The sequence below is a fragment of the Rhinoraja longicauda genome, chromosome 25 (genome assembly GCF_053455715.1).
Source record: "Rhinoraja longicauda isolate Sanriku21f chromosome 25, sRhiLon1.1, whole genome shotgun sequence".
NCBI lineage: Eukaryota > Metazoa > Chordata > Chondrichthyes > Rajiformes > Arhynchobatidae > Rhinoraja > Rhinoraja longicauda.
This window is the reverse complement of record NC_135977.1, coordinates 11457797-11474180: the sequence shown is the minus strand read 5'-3', so window position 1 is coordinate 11474180 and position 16384 is coordinate 11457797. Positions and strand designations below refer to the sequence as shown.

The following is a 16384-nucleotide window of genomic DNA, read 5'->3' as shown; positions in this document are numbered from 1 at the left end:
AGCGCATGCAGCCGGGATCGAACGCGGGTCTTCGGCGCTATAGGCGCTGTAACGCAGCAAATCTGCCGCTGCGCCACCGTGCCCGCCCATGAATTAGTATAATGTGAATTGGAGGGACCAAGAGTAGATCAGGGGTTGATGGACGGAGAGGGGGGGGGGGGCGTTGGTGTTGGGGCAAATAAGCCACTTTGTTTTAATTTGGCAGTTGAAATAGGAAGTGAAGAAACGGACGAGCATTCCAATCCAGCAAGTTCGTGGACGGAAATGTTTAGTTCAGTTTAGAGATACAGCGTGGAAACAGGCCCTTCGGCCCATCGGGTCAACACCAACCAGCAATCAGCCCACACAGTATATCTATCCAATACGGACAATTTACAGAAGGCAATTAACCTAAAAAGAACCTGTAAGTCTTTGGAACGTGGGAGGAAACCGGAGCACCCTGAGAAATCCCACGCGGCTACGGGGAGAATGGACAAGTTTCATACAGACAGCACCCGTGGTCGGGACTGAACCCGGGTCCCCGGCGCTGTAAGGCAGCAACACCACCGCTGGGCCAATGTGCCCCTCTCCCTTGCTTTGGAAACTTTCGTAGCTCCAGCCTTTAGTGAAGAACGAATCATAATGTACCGTGGCCATGGTAACAATGTCGGCCATTTATGGCTTTGTAACGACAATTGCATTAACAGATAAATATATGTGGAGAGCTTCACAAGTGGAATTGTGAGAATGTTGGGTATCCAATTGTACTCCAATATCATGCGAATTGTTCCAGATGCGGCCCACCGTCCGTCCACATTTACCTGCTTCGGATGCGGAAGGTAACTAAAAAGGCCCCAGGAGTTGTCGGCTTCATGCTAGCCCGCAATCAAGCGCTGTCCCTGGAACAAACTGATGGAATTAAAAAGAGATGGGATTGCTAAGGACGGAGTTCCTCCTTCTGTCACTAACTTTGAGGCTTTCCCCACCTAATTACTTCAATTTTACCAGGGGCTGTAAAACTATAAAATACGAGATTTGTTTCTTTAAAATCTACATTTATTAAATTAATTATATCGTTGAAAATGCCGATTCAAGGAAACGAAAAGAGTATACTTTTTAAGGAAAAACATTACTTTTCTTTCTACTACCAGTTTCTGATATAGGCTCTTCATTTAGTTAATAGGGCCTCTGGAATTATGTTATGTCTGACAAGAAGTGGATTGGAGAAGTAAATTGGATCATGGAGGTGGTCATAATACCGGACAAATCGAGCAAAACAAGACTCCGCCATTGGACTCTACATGTCAGGCTACATCTGATTAGGGAATAGATAGGCATCGTTTCAGGTCGAGACCCTTCTGCAGACTAATTGGAACAGAGGGGAGAAAGCTGGAAAAGAGATATGAGGTGTGGTGATACAGCCTGCCAAGTGATAGGTGGATAGATGTGAGAGGGGATTGATTAGCAGATGGGGGTAGGGGGTTGATTGGCAAAGGCTAGGGGTATAAAGGGAACAAGAAGTGAAATCAGCCACAAAATAAGGGGACAAGGGAGTGAAGGATAACACTGGAGGAAGGGATGGGGTGAAAGAAGACAGCACGTCTCCAACCTGATGCCAACCATATTGTCAAATAGGTTATATATTTTATATTTACACATTATTTTACTGCTGGAAATTGACATCGTACTGGAGAGTCTCTTTAGATAGGACCTACCCACATCGGAAGCAGATTTTCCCAGCCACAGTACACCACTTTTCATAATTTATTCCCTCTGTTAAACTTTTTTTTTATTCCCAGAAAATTCCCATATCCCGAAAGATGTTTATCCCATTTCTGGGGATCACTATTTAACTACTTTTACTTCGGTTAATTGTTGGTGCGAAGCCCGCCTTCAAGATGTGTCTAGCGCTCACCCCTACGAGCCTGAACTTTATTCCTCTCGTCATACTGTTTAAATATATGACCACTTCTGTTGATTAATGTTGAGCTGATTAAGATCGTCCCGTCAACGGAAGGTTAGAGCCCCCGACCGCTGGAGGACAAAGAAGGGAGAGATTCAACTTCTTTTTCACCTTCTATCACAGTGGGGAATGTGGAGGAGTCACTATGGTGGATGTTCATGTTAAAATGCATTTTGTGTGTCCTGTTGCTTTTTATTGTTATGACTGTATGGCAAATGAAGTTCCTCGTATGTTGCAAAACATACTTGGCTAATAAAGTTTTATTGTGATTGTGATTGTGTGTGTTTGTGATTAAGACCACGGTAATGCCGCGGTTAATTAATTCGTCAACCCACAATTTTGATCGCGTTTTTCATGGTATAAACACTAATATATATTGTGATATTTGGTGCGGATGGATTTCAGACATTTGGGTACTTTAAGCATATTAGCGTAGTGCCAAAACTGGACTGCCGTATTTCTGGGATATCCAAAACAGGAATTCTCTTTCTCAGAAGGCAGTGGAGGCCAATTCTCTGGATGCTTTCAAGAGAGAGCTAGATAGAGCTCTTAAAGATAGCGGAGTCAAGGGATATGGGGAGAAGGCAGGAACGGGGTACTGATTGTGAATGATCAGCCATGATTACATTGAATGGCGGTGCTGGCTCGAAGGGCCGAATGGCTTACTCCTGCACCTATTATCATCATCATATCATATCATATATATACAGCCGGAAACAGGCCTTTTCGGCCCTCCAAGTCCGTGCCGCCCAGTGATCCCCGTACAGTAACACTATCCTACACCCACTAGGGACAATTTTTACATTTTACCCAGCCAATTAACCTACATACCTGTACGTCTTTGTAGTGTGGGAGGAAACCGAAGATCTCGGAGAAAACCCACGCAGGTCACGGGGAGAATGTACAAACTCCTTACAGTGCAGCACCCGTAATCAGGATCGAACCTGAGTCTCCGGCACTGCATTCGCTGCAAAGCAGCAACTCTACCGCTGCGCTACCGTGTCTACTGTCTATTCAGACACGGATTCGCACCTAATTTCTTCAATCGGGAGGTACTTGCAAGCAGTCTTTCGGGTTTCCTAACACATAGATCATCAATCATGAAAACGCAGTTTATTTGCAATATAATGAAATTTCACAAAATGCCAGTTTATAAACACTGCCACGCCATTCGGATATTATTGTTTTTATTCTATTGAAGGCAAGGATATTTGCACAGAAAATTAAAACGATGCATCGTAAATAGAATAATCGGCTTTATTGTATTGCATTAAATGTTACATTATTGATTTTCAGTTCACCGTAAGATACGGACAGCGCAATCAAGGCAACAAAGTGCACATGTGCTGCGTTTGAACAAATACCATGTTAAAGCGAACATTCAATATCTGAATATTGGATTAATTTACAAAAGAAATGTAGCAAATCGGGAATTTGATCCTTTGAATTAGAGGCAACTGGATCTGGCGATGTTGGCCTTAATCGGGGTTGCCTGGGTTTCGTGTTTAACCACACAGGAGTAAAGCTCGTGTGAGTTCCAGACTGTGGCTGGCAGAGTCAGGTAACTGCTCGCACTGAACGTGTTGTCCGCCTCCTGCTGCACCCGGCTAGTGGCAGCGCCATCACTTCTCGCACTGCCGTCCACGGTCCACTCAATGTCCACCGCGCCCGGATTGAACCCGTTCACCAAACACACCAGGGTGGCGGTACTTTTTGTCGTGACATCACCCATTGAAGGCGCCAGAATGGAAACGGTGGGGGGCCGCGGACCTGAAAATAAGAAATGAAATAAATACAAGTGAATTATTTATCGGTTATCGTTAAAAGTCTGAATCGATTCAGCTGGACAGAGGGCAGACAAAATTTACGATGACGGTGCCAGGTTTCGAACGTCTGAAGTATAGGCATAGATTGGATATGCTAGGACCTTAGTCCTTGGAGTGTGGAAGACCTTAGGGTGTCTTAGGGGAATACATCAGTTAGCGCATGGAGTCTTTTCCCCACATTAGACGGCTTAGGTTCACGGCAACATTTGTAAAACATAGTGTGTTGACTCCGTGGAAAGAGTTCCCCGGCGATGTTGATGAGGCAGGTACAATAACACCATTAAAAAAACCATTTGAATTAAGACATGGATAATAAAGTTTTAAAGAGATATAGGCCTGGCACACGCAAATGTGACTAGCTCAAGTAGAGCACCTAGGTCGGCATGAAATAGATGGACTGGAGGCCTGTTCTCCGTGGCGCTGTGGCCGTATGCATCCTTCTTCACTGGGTTTACAATTATCTTTGATTTATAATACCTCATATTATACAGCAGAATCAGGCTATGGTCTTTTTTTTTTACTGTGGTGCGAATATCCGAGGTTTGGTAAAACATGTAGCCTATGACTTTTCTTCAGATCATGGAAACGGACAGAAAAAAGTGTAATTACAGCTCATCCTGGCAGAATGAGCAGCATTTCCAAATTAATGCTTGTTTAAATAGTAATCCCAATTCTTTCCCGGAATAGTCTTTAGAATGTTATTAGTGAATCTTACACGTCGTCTAGAAACAAGGGTTCCCAATTTGCCCCAGGGGGTAAATTTCGCCTACCATTACTGTTACTTGTACTTAAAATAATAATGTTAAAAACAGTATTTTTAAATTTCCCCTTTGTCGGTTGTTTTATTATGGTAGAAATGTGAACTTAAATTGCTGAACAAAACAGGGTGGGGGTAAATTTACTTTCGAAAAGTTGCCAGGGGTAAATGGGACAAAAAAGGTTGGGAACCCCTGGTAGAAAGTCCATGATGGTGGCGGTTAGAAAAATGAAAGGTAAAACTAAAGAAACGTTTTAGTCAGATTCAAATTCTTTCAGATACATATCCAGACAGCTTTGGGTTCAACAACCAACATATCCGAACTTTAAAGAAAAATTCAAGCTAACGCTGAATTCAAAGAAGCTGTAATATTTCCTTCAAATCTTTCGATTCTGAGCAATTCAACAATAACCTCGTATAACTGTGTGCCTATTTCTGCACTCATTTATACGAAAACCGCAAAATGATGTCGTGCTCTTCATTTAAGCTCTTTGACAATCACCAATCGTCACGTCGGTCGACCAACTGCCTGCCCGTAAAAAAATCGACAATCAGAGGGATCATGTTAAACAGCACAATAGACAGTCTGCGTTTTCTGCTACATCATACTCTCGATGGCAATCGGAGAATCAGCATCAAAATCCCTTACAGGTTCTACAAGGTGGGTACAAAGAGTCTGACGGCATATCCATACAAATGTGATCAGCTAAGGTGGCAATGGCTAGCTGAACCAGAAATGAACCCGAATGCTGTTCTGCCCTTGTTTCTAATTTCGCAGCTGACTCAGACTTGCAACAATCCCCCACACTTTCGCGTAAAGGGAATTGAAATGGTGCCGTGGGAGGCGTTTAAATATTTATTTTATACCTTTTCCCTGACAATTAGTTTTAGCGCTGTTGTAGACCTGTCCAAACGCCACTTCACCCTCATGGTATCATTAAAACAAGCAGTATAGCCCAGAAATCAACTTCGGGCCATTTGCCCTCATGGGTATTTGCAATTTCAAAAATAACGCATTTAATTCACCAACATCCCTTGCCAAATATTTATTAACTTTCCTTTGAATGCTTCCACTAATTCTACGTCCCACAATATACCGTACTCTAATACAATCTCATAATTACCCGAGCATTTCTTCAAGTAACGGCAACAGTTTTCGTTTGCATTACGCTTATATTGAAGCAAAGTGTGTAATAGCATCAGTCTCGAATGAAACCCGCCACTTGAAACATCAAATCAGAGAATCAGCATTTCGGTTAAAGGAGCAGGTTTCATGAACATCAGGGAAGAAAGGGGGAAATTAGAGCTTCAGGAGATCATTCGAGAATTTCACAACTTCGAATCACAACTTTGAATCACAGCTGTAAGTTTGTGAAGGCATTAGATTTGACGATGATCAAGAAGCCGCGGTTAGGTGAGCGCAGGTTTCTCGGAGTGTTGTAAGGATGGAGGTAAAGGACTATTTTTTTTTTAACAAGTTGACGTAGGAGAAACAATGAACCGCGAATGTTGGCATCTTGAGGACAACACAAAGTGCTGAAGTAATCCAGCGGATCAGACAGCATCTCTGGAGGACATAGATAGATGTTCGGGAAAGTCTCGCAAAAGGTTCCGACACAAAACATTGCCTATCCAGATGTCTACCGGAGATGCTGCCTGACCCGTTGTCTACATAGGTCTAATAGAATCTTTCTACTGAGGATTTATGATGGAAAGCAAAACTTAAGTTCAATGATTCGTGTTTCACACCGCGAATACTTTACTTACTGCCCAGATTCAGTTTGGTTCCTCTCCCAAAGGTGAATTTACTATCGCCCCACACACCACAGTAATAATCGGCAGCGTCCTCCGTTTGCACGTTGGTGATGGTTAAATGCATTTGGTTGCTGGATGAGTCCACGGAACCCGTGAATCGTTCCGGAATCCCGGTGCCTCTGGTGGAGCCTTCATACCACACGAAGACAGGGGCTCTGCCCGGCTTCTGCCAGTACCAGCTCGTGTACCAGCTACTGATGCTGCCCCCTGACAGGGTACAGGTGATTTTGACCGTTGTTCCCGGAGAGGTTGATAGAGACGGGATCTGAGTCAAGGTAGTCTCCGCGTTTATAGCTGATAGGGAAAAAAACAGATAAATATACAGAACCATTAGAAAAAAAACAGCAGAATGTAAAACGACACAACATTGATCATTCTGCGCTCTGCTCACAGTGGAAACAGGTCACCAAGGCAAGAACCCAAACCCATTCTGCCATGTCGAAGGTGATAAAGGAATGTTTTGCTGCACAAGCGCGGTTTTGAGCCCTTTCGAAGTATGACTTTTAAAGTCTTCAGCATCCCAGCGTCACCAATTATTAATTATTCATGCAAATCTTTATCCACGTGTCACCGAATCACTGAATTATTGGCTCGGTGTAAAATTATATTTCTGCAGATCCGGCCCTTTGGGAGAAAGAAATATTCATATTGTTTTAAGTGGGAGGAGAATAGCAGACAACGATGAACTCAACGGTGGCGGGGGGGGGGGGGGGGGGGGGGAGAAGGAGGGAAGCTCTAAGATTCAAAGACGGGAACTGTTGTGTGAGAGCAGGCTCTTATTTACTGAGTAAAAGGGGTCAGCTGTATTGGATGATGGGACTGGAGAGACTTTGCACTATCCCCCTTAAGCTCCCAAATAATTATAAAATAATACATTTGCCCTTTGCCTGCAAATAAATCGCAGTCGTGTAATATCGCAAGGCACCATTCCACCACTCGCCCATTCATTGAATTTAATGTGCCCACTTTAATGGTCAAGTTAAACGGCACATGAGAGTCTGTTAATATGTTTTCATCGCAGTGCGAGAGAACGAGAAGATGTCGACGTTTCAGACGGTCGAATTGAAGGGCAGGGGAAGAACAATATATAATTCATTGAAGTAGAATTGTGAGGAAGTAATGGTAAATGCATGCCATGGAACAGAGCCAGCTGAAGCCCATTGGCAAATTCAATTGAAATATCGGAAATTCCAGATGTAGACGGAGGCTTTCAATGTGATCACTCAAAAGACAGAAACTACACACAGAAATAAAATCTAAGTGGACGACACATCCACGATTATCTAAACATGTTAAAGACAGCGTTAAAATAAAAGAGCAAAAACATTTTCTAGTAGCAAAGTTGAATGGAAATTTAAAAAAATTGAACAGCGAATTGTAAAACAATATGACGAAAGGTTTAATGAGTACGAAAATATCAAAGTATTGTTGGACGTCAGCTAGAAGTGTAAATGCATGATAATAAGATTTCTGTCATTGTTATTACAACCTACAGAGTAAACATTGGTCTGAAGTAGGGGGTCTGGGGTATAATTAAAGGGGAATATGGAGATGGCAGATAATTTAAATGGTAATTTTTTCATCGGTCTGCTCTACAGAACATGGACTTAACGTCCCAGAAACGGCTGCAGACATGGTAGTGGAAGCAAGGAACAAACTCACAATAGTCGCAATCATTAGGAAGTTGATCGCACCACGGGCTGACAGGGTCTTAAGATCTATTGTATTCCATTCTAGAGTCTTAATTTATTCCATTGCAGCGCTGAATTCATTGCTTTGAGTTTTATTTCAAAACTACCATGGACGTTCCATGGTATTCATTTTCATCCAGAAATGAAGAGAGACAGAATGTCGTTCACCACTAGCCCATTCATTGAATTTAACGTGCCCACTTTAATGGTCAAGTTAAACCACACAGGAGAGTCTGTTAATATGTCTTCATCGCAGTGCGAGAGAACGAGAAAATGTCGACGCTTCAGACGGTCGAATTCAAGGGCAGGGCAAGAACAATACATAATTAATTGAAGTAGAAGTGGGAGGGAGTAATGGTAAATGCATGCCATGGAACAGAGCCAGCTGATGTCCACAGGCAAATTCAATTAAAATATCGAAAATTCCAGATGTAGACAGAGGCTTTCAATGTAAGAAAATAACTGCAGATGCTGGTACAAATCGAAGGTATTTATTTCACAAAATGCTGGAGTAACTCAGCAGGTCAGGCAGCATCTCAGGAGAGAAGGATTGGGTGACGTTTCGGGGCGAGACCCTTCTTCAGTGTTCTCAGGGGCGCGGGACAAAGGAAGGATATAGGTGGAGACAGGAAGATAGAGGGAGAACTGGGAGGGGAAGAGGGGGACGGAGGAACTATCTAAAGTTGGAGGTCAATGTTCATACCGCTTGGATGCAAGCTGCCAAGCGAAATATGAGGTGCTGTTTCTCCAATTTCCGGTGGGCCTCACTGGAGGAGGCCCATGACAGACTGGGAGTGGGAGGGGGAGTTGAAGTGCTCAGCCACCGGGAGATCAGGTTGGTTAAGGCGGACTGAGCGAAGGTGTTGAGCAAAACGATCGCCGACCCTGCGTTTGGTTTCGCTGTTGTAAAGCAGTTTACATCTAGAGCAGCAGATACAATAGATGAGATTGGAGGAGGTGCAGGTGAAACTCTGTCTCACTTGGAAAGACTGTTTGGGTCCTTGGATGGAGTTGAGGGGTGAGGTAAAGGGACAGGTGTTGCATCTCCTGCGATTGCAGTGGAAAGTGTCCGGGGATGGTGTGGTTTGGGTAGGAAGGGATGAGTGGACCAAGGAGTTACAGAGGGAACAGTCTCTGCGGAATGCAGAAAGGCGAGGGGATGGGATGATGTGGCCAGTAGTGGGGTCCCGTTGTAGGTGACGGAAATGTTGAAGGATGATTTGTTGGATACGCTGGCTGATGGGGTGGAAGGTGAGAAGGAGGGGGATTCTGTCCTTGTTACGAATGGGGGAGGGGGAGCAAGAGCAGAGCTGCGGGATATAGAAGAGGCCCTAGTGAGAGCCTCATCTATAATGGAAGAGGGGAAGCTCCGTTTCCTGAAGAATGAGGACATCTCAGATGCCCTAGTGTGAAACATCGCATCCCGGGCGCAGATGCGGCGTAGACGGAGGAATTGGGAGTAGGGGATAGACTTTTTGCAGGAGACAGGGTGGGAAGAAGTTTAGTCCAGATAGCTATGTGAGTCATTGGGTTTATAGTAGATGTCAGTCACTAGTCTGTCTCCTGTGATGGAGATGGTGAGGTCCAGAAACGGGAGGGAGATGTCGGAGATCGTCCAAGTATATTTAAGAGCAGGATGGAAATTGGAAGTGAAGTGTATGAAGTCAGTGAGTTCTGCATGGGTACAAGAGGTAGCACCAATGCAGTCATCGATGTAGTGGAGGTAGATTTCGGGGATGGGGCCAGTGTACGTCCAGAACAGGGGTTGTTCGACTTACCAGGCAAAAAGGCAGGCATAGCTAGGGCCCATGCGATTGCCCATAGCTACGCCTCTGGTTTGAAGGAAGTGGGTGGAGTCAAAGGAGAAGTTGTTAAGGGTAAGAACCAGCTCTGCTAGGCCGAGGAGAGTGTTAGTAGATTGGGATTGGCTGGTTCTATGGTCGAGGAGGCAACGGAGCGCTTCAAGACCATCCTTGTGGGGGATGGAAGTGTTGAGTAACTGGACATCCATGGTAAAAATGAGGGAATGGGGGCCTGGAAACCGGTTTCTCAATCGAGAATTTGGGGCGAACAGAAAACGGATTAATGTACGATTAGTCTAAATAGGTGGATGAGGATTAATGCAGATTCGGTGGACATTAAGGCATGCTTCTGCGTTGTAACTTTCTATGACTATTTAAACCTCCTCCAGCAGGTCCGCCACCCCTCGCAAGGCTTCTTGCTGACTTTATTTTCTTCGACACACATCAGCCTCGTCTATTTCTCCTAGCCCCCTCTCCGTTCCACGTATTTACTTTCCCTTCCCTGCAATTCAAAATAAGTATGCATTCTAAAGTTTTCCAATTTTGGCGAAACATCATCAGCCTAAACCATTAACCCTCTTGCTTTCTCCATAGATTCTGCCTGAGTCATTATTTTCCATTATTATTTCAGATTTATTACGTCATCAGACAATGTAATTTTCTTTGCAATCCGGAACCGCACTCGTCTTCTTTTCAGAAGGTGCACTCAATCGATGGGGATGACAAGCATTAAATATCAGCGTCAAACCGAATTCAGGAAAACCCAGGGCAATTATTTGAAAGAAACAGGTTTTGGCAGCGCAATACAATGACTTTACTTTGTCATGCAGCAGGGTTTCAAGTACTAATGCAAATTTCCCTGCGGTCGCTCACGATCCAACAAAAGGTGTAAATGGTATAACATTTCCATCTAATGGCGCAAAGGCATATTACATCAGCTACATTTCAGAACATTTGTGCGAAACCGCCAGACACGAGAGCAAAGCAGAGAAGATGGACAGTTATTATCAGGCTGAAAACTCCAAGCACCCACATAGAATCCGAATTACGGAGCTTGATTCGAGTGATGTCTATGCTGCGTCTGCCACCCTTTGTATAAAATCATGTGGGTATAGATAGGGTTCATGCACAGGGTCTTTTACCCAGAGAGGGAAATCAAGAATCCGAGGACATTGATTTAAGATGATAGGGGATAGATTTGAAAGAAACCTGGGGGTGGGGACGTTTTCACACATTGGGCGGTGGATGTAAGGAATGAGCTGTCAGAGGAGGTATATAAGGCAGGTACTATTACACCATTTAAAGGATACGGACAGATACATGGAATGAAAAGGTTTAGTGGGATATGGATCAAATAGGGGAACATAGGTCCAGTGTAGATGCGGCATCTTGTTGTTTCTGTGTTATGTGACCCTCATAACACAAAGATAAACGGAGTTACTGCGATGCTGTTAAAGGAGGTGTGGACACCTGACCATAAGGACAGCCAGTGAAAAATTTAGGCATATTTTGTAATCGTTTGAAGTTTCCGGTTTAATAAAAAGATTTTGGCATGTGTTATCCATCGTTCATAGGAATATAGTTAGAAATAATATATAATATATACTAAATGTTATTTGTCATATGTAGGTTGGCACAGGGTCAACGGTACAATGAAATGTATTTGACAAGAAAACGGGTCACCTCAGCAGTAATATTCCAAGGATAAATAAGATTAAAAAATGACATTAGTAAGGTAAAAAGACAATATTAAAAATAGTTAAAAAGACAATATTAAAAAATAATCAACATATATGATTTGAAATGTGTTTATGAGTTCAGAAGCCTGATGGCCTGGTGGTAGAAACTGTTCTTAAGTCTGGTGGTACGCGCAGCCATACTCCTATATCGTCTGCCTGACGGTAACAAGGAGAACAAGGTGGCTGTGGTCCTTGATGATGCTGCATGCCTTCCGCAGGCACCGCCGGTAGAAAATGTCCTTAATGGCCGGGAGACAGTTGCTAGTGATGTGCTGTGCCGTCTTCACCACTCTCTGTAGTGATTTGTGGCTGTGGGCAGAACAGTTCCCAAACCAGACTGTAATGCAGCCCGTCAGCAGGCTCTCGATGGTGCATCTGTAGAGGTCTGTGAGGATGCTGGCGTTCATGCCAAACTTCCTCAGTTTTCTCAGGAAAAAGAGCCGCTGGTGGGCCTTCTTTGTTATTGTGTCCGTGTGCAGTGTCCAGGAAAGGTCCTCAGTGATGTGTTCACCGAGGAACATAAAGCTGCTGACCCTTTCAACCTCAGCATCACCGATGTGGATGGGGAGGTGTCCACTCCCCCGCTGTCCCCTGTAATCCACGGTCATCTCTTTAGTTTTGCTGACATTGAGGGCGAGGTTATTTTCCTGGCACCAGCTGTTTAGTGCCTTTACCTCCTCTCTGTAGGCCGTCTCATTGTTGTCTGTGATGAGACCCAAGATTCTCGTGTTGTCAACAAACTTTAGGATGCTGTTTGAGCTGTGCTTAGCAGTACAGTCGTGCGTGAACATGGAGTACAGGAGAGGACTGAGCACACAGCCCTGTGGTGTGCCTGTGTTGAGGATCAGTGAGGAAGGGGTGTGGCTGCCAATTATCACCATCTGGAGGCTGCCCGTCAGGAAATCGAACATCCATCCGCAGATGGAGGTCTCCTGTCCAAGATCAAGGAGCTTGGGGATGAGTTTTGAGGGAATAATAGTGTCGAATGCCGAGCTGTAGTCAATAAAGAGCATTCTCACATCTTTATTTCCTTTGTCCAGGTGGGTGAACGCAGTATGTATTGTCATGGCGATGGCATCGTCCGTGGCCCTTTTTGGTCTATATGCAAACTGAAGAGGGTCCAAGGTGTCAGGGAGAGAGGAGCAGATGTGAGTTTTGACTAGTAGCTCGAAGCACTTCAAGATGACTGATGTCAGTGCCACAGGATGGTAGTCATTTAAACAGGAGGTTACTGGTTTCTTTGGAACCAGAACGACGATGGATGCTTTTGAAGGAGGTGGGAACCACAGACTGACTCAGAGGAGAGGTTGAAGATGTTGGTGAACACCTCTGCCAGTTGATCAGCATATGCTCTGAGGGCCCGCCCTGGAATACCATCCCTATAGCGTCCTGGAATATTTGTTTGAATAAAGTTGATTTTGGTGATTTTAAAAATAATTGGAGTCTGAATTTATTGTGTTTCTAAGTACTTTATCATGGCATCTCATTCAAAGATTCTAGTCTCATTCATTTTGTCCAATGAAATAAAACGCTGACACAGGCATTGCATGATGAGAACTCTTTTTATTCTTTTATTTTGATCAATGAAGCAAACACATACACAAGCATTTTCACTGCGTGTAAAGGCAAACGCTTACACAAAGACAAACACTACTAACACAAAGACAAACGGAGTTACTGCGATGCTGTTAAAGGGGGTATGGACACCTGACCATAAGGACAGCAAGGTCCGGCCAGACCACTGCCACGTCACTGGCGCCTCCATGCTTGACACCTGTTGGAACTGGACTTTTAAGAGGACTGGTCATTCTTTGTTTGGTGACTGACCTGTTCAGATCTTCCATTTCAACTCCTCTCTAAAAACTTAGAATTTTCTTTAAAAAATGGCACCCAGGAGAAGGAAGGGGCAGACCAAGGGCACAGTTCGAACCCCACACTTACCCACCAGGCAGCTGGAGACTGAGGTGACCCAGGTGGATGAGGTCGTGGTGGAAGAGACCCAGCTGGAGAAGCCTCAGTGGGGGTGAGGGGGGTAAAAACGAAGTCCATTGGCCAGCTACAGGTGACCTCAGATGAGGAGGTTCCCTGATATGTTGCCTGTTGGTTAGAGACAGGTATGAGCCATGAAGGATACAAAGTTGCGAACTGTGAAACTAGTTAACCGACTTTTAGTGGAGAGGGTAGGAAAGGGGGTGCGGGGCGGGGGGGGTGGTCGTTTGCGGAAGCTACCTAAAAGTCGGGCATTCAACATTCATACCGCTGGATTGTAAGCTGCCCGAGCGAAATGTGAGTTCCTATGCCTCCAATGTGCGTGGAGACTCGCTCTGACAATGGACGAGGCCCTGGGCAGAAAGGTCAGTATAGGAATGGGAAGGGGGGGAGGGGGGAGAGGGGGGGAGGTTAAAGGGGCTAGGAACTGGGAGATCTAGTAGGCCTTGGCAAGTATTCAGTTAAGCGGTAGCCGAGTCTACGCTTCGTCCAACCGATGTTCGGCAGCCCACATCGGGAACACCAGGTCCAGAGGAGGTGCATGTGAATCTCACTCCTGTGGTCCCTGGGTGGAACTGAGGGTGGAGGAATAAGGACAGATGTTAAATCTCACGCGGTTGCAGGGTAAGGTAGTTGGGTGGGGGGATGGTGTGATGTATATGTATATGGTAAAGCTGCTATGCGATGTATACATGCAACAATATGGTAAAGCTGTGCCTGTGCAGCTGCAAAAATACACAGGGAGAGTTAAAATGGCGATCTTGTGTCCAGACCTGTGTTGTTTTGGTCTCCCACTCAATGCGTGCTTTAGAGAATGATACTGAGTAAAACGTATCATTAATTGGCGACGAGAATGGGAGAGGGGAGAAATGTATCTCCCCCTTAGAATTGTGATACTTTTCTTTATAATGATCTTTATACATTATGTTTCCAAAGTATTTTTCTATAACAAAACCCCACTTAAGTAAGTCCAAAAACATGCATCATTTTGGTATCTATTTACAATCCAAATCAAAGTTTACAGAACCAATTCATCTTTTGAATATGAGTATCATCTTCAATGTACTGCCGAAAGAGTATTCATGCTACAGTCCTTTCCATTAATGCTAACCACATTTTTATGGCGTTTACATTGTCCAGATAACCAAATCCGTATTGTCCGTATAATCAAGTCCGTTGTCCAAATTCGTAGTAATTCGGTCGCTTTCTATTTCGCTTTGTGTACTGCTTATGCCCTGAATTGCTTTTTTCATTGCGCTCTGCTGTTGCTTCCTCGACGGTGTCATCGTGGTTACTTTCGTCGACGTTTTCAGGTGCAACGCTTCTTTCGTGTTTGCTTTCGTTGAAGTTTTCCTGTGCAACGCTTCTTTCGTTGACATCTTCATTGCGCACTGTGGGCGTACCCCTGTCGAAATCTATCGAATCTCCCGTTTCATTGGTTGTGGGAGAGTCGATTTCACGTTTCAGAATCTGGTCTGCGTGACGTTTCCAGATTTCTACCCCGTTGACGTGAACTTCGATCTGGTACGAGACAGGACCTAGCTTCTTTGCGATGTGTACTGGTACCCATTTCTCCCCTCTCGCGTAGTTGCGCACTAGCACGCTCGCTCCCTCCTCAAATTCTCGAGCTGGGCGCGAATCGTAGTGCAACTTTTGCGAGAGTTGTTTGTCACCAATGGTCGCTCTTTCATCTGGCACCGCGATGCTGAAACGCGTGCGAATTTTCCTTTTCATCAGCATTTCAGCCGGCGTTTGCGTTGTAGTAATTTGCGGCGTTGAACGATACGAGATGAGGAATCGAGCGACACGCGTTTGCAGCGGTCCCGACATCTTGCGGAGCGCTGCTTTCACCGTCTGCATGGCACGCTCTGCGAGACCATTGGTTGCTGGATGGTATGGTGCACTTTTGACATGACGAATGCCATTCGCTTTCATGAACTTTGCGAACTTTTCGCTAGTGAAACATGTGCCATTGTCAGAAAACAGTGTATGCGGAAGGCCGTGTTTCGCGAACACGAAGCGAAGCTTGTCCATAGTGACGTCACTGGTTGAGTCACGTGTGATATGCACTTCAATCCATTTTGAATATGCGTCGATGAGAACAAGCAACATCTTTCCCTGTCCCGGGCCGGCATAATCAACATGAACTTGCGACCACGGTTGACTAGGGTGCTCCCATGAATGCAATGGTGCTTTGGGCGGATCCCGCTGATGCATTTGGCATTCTGAACACGCTCGGTCTTTGTGCTCTAAGTCCTTATCGATTCCAGGCCACCACACACAACCTCCAGCGATCGCTTTCATCTTCACAATACCCGGATGGGCATCATGCACTTCCTCGATCATTTGCGAGCGTCATTGGGGTGGGAGTACAACACGACTACCCCAGAGAAGACAACCTTCGTGAACGCTCAGCTCCACTTTGCAACTGAAGTAGGGCTTGAAATCATCATTTGGTGGTTTGTCTGGCCACCCGCTCATGATGTATTCACGAACACGAGACAGAATCGGATCCCTCTGTGTCATGGTGCGAACACGCGACGGAGTGATGGGCGATTTCTCCAACTCGCTCATCAGAAAGACGATTTCTCCTGGTATTGGCGCTTGCGATACCGTCACTCGTCGTGGGAGTCGGCTAAGCGCGTCTGCGTTGGCGTTGGCTGAGCCCGGTTTGTACGTGATGTCATACTCGTATGCTGCCAGTGTTAGCGACCAGCGAATCACTCGCGGTGAAGCCATTAGCAGAATGGCCTTGTTGTTACTGAACAACCCAAGAAGCGGCTTGTGGTCAGTGTTGATAACGAATCGTCGTCCGTACAAGTA

At 45.1% G+C, this 16384-nt stretch overlaps 1 protein-coding gene across 1 annotated transcript; it reads right to left on the bottom strand.

Moving 5' to 3' along the window:
- Positions 1-3159: 3159 nt before the first annotated feature.
- LOC144605688 (immunoglobulin lambda-1 light chain-like) lies at positions 3160-6827 on the bottom strand. The gene is made up of 3 exons (XM_078421183.1): positions 6732-6827; positions 6293-6634; positions 3160-3712 (listed from the first exon to the last, which is right to left on the bottom strand). The coding sequence occupies exons 1-3, from the start codon at positions 6775-6777 to the stop codon at positions 3390-3392; spliced, it is 711 nt and encodes a 236-aa protein (XP_078277309.1). The 5' UTR covers positions 6778-6827; the 3' UTR covers positions 3160-3389.
- Between the last annotated feature and the right edge of the window lie 9557 nt (positions 6828-16384).

Bases quoted from the DNA above. Each gene is read 5' to 3' on its own strand.
- LOC144605688 (XM_078421183.1), bottom strand. From the start codon at position 6,777: ATGGCAGAATGGGTTTGGGTTCTTGCCTTGGTGACCTGTTTCCACT. The intron at 6,635-6,731 runs GTGAGCAGAGCG...TTTCCCTATCAG, and splicing joins CTTGGTGACCTGTTTCCACT to CTATAAACGCGGAGACTACC. The intron at 3,713-6,292 runs GTAAGTAAAGTA...TCTTATTTTCAG, and splicing joins AACCAAACTGAATCTGGGCA to GTCCGCGGCCCCCCACCGTT.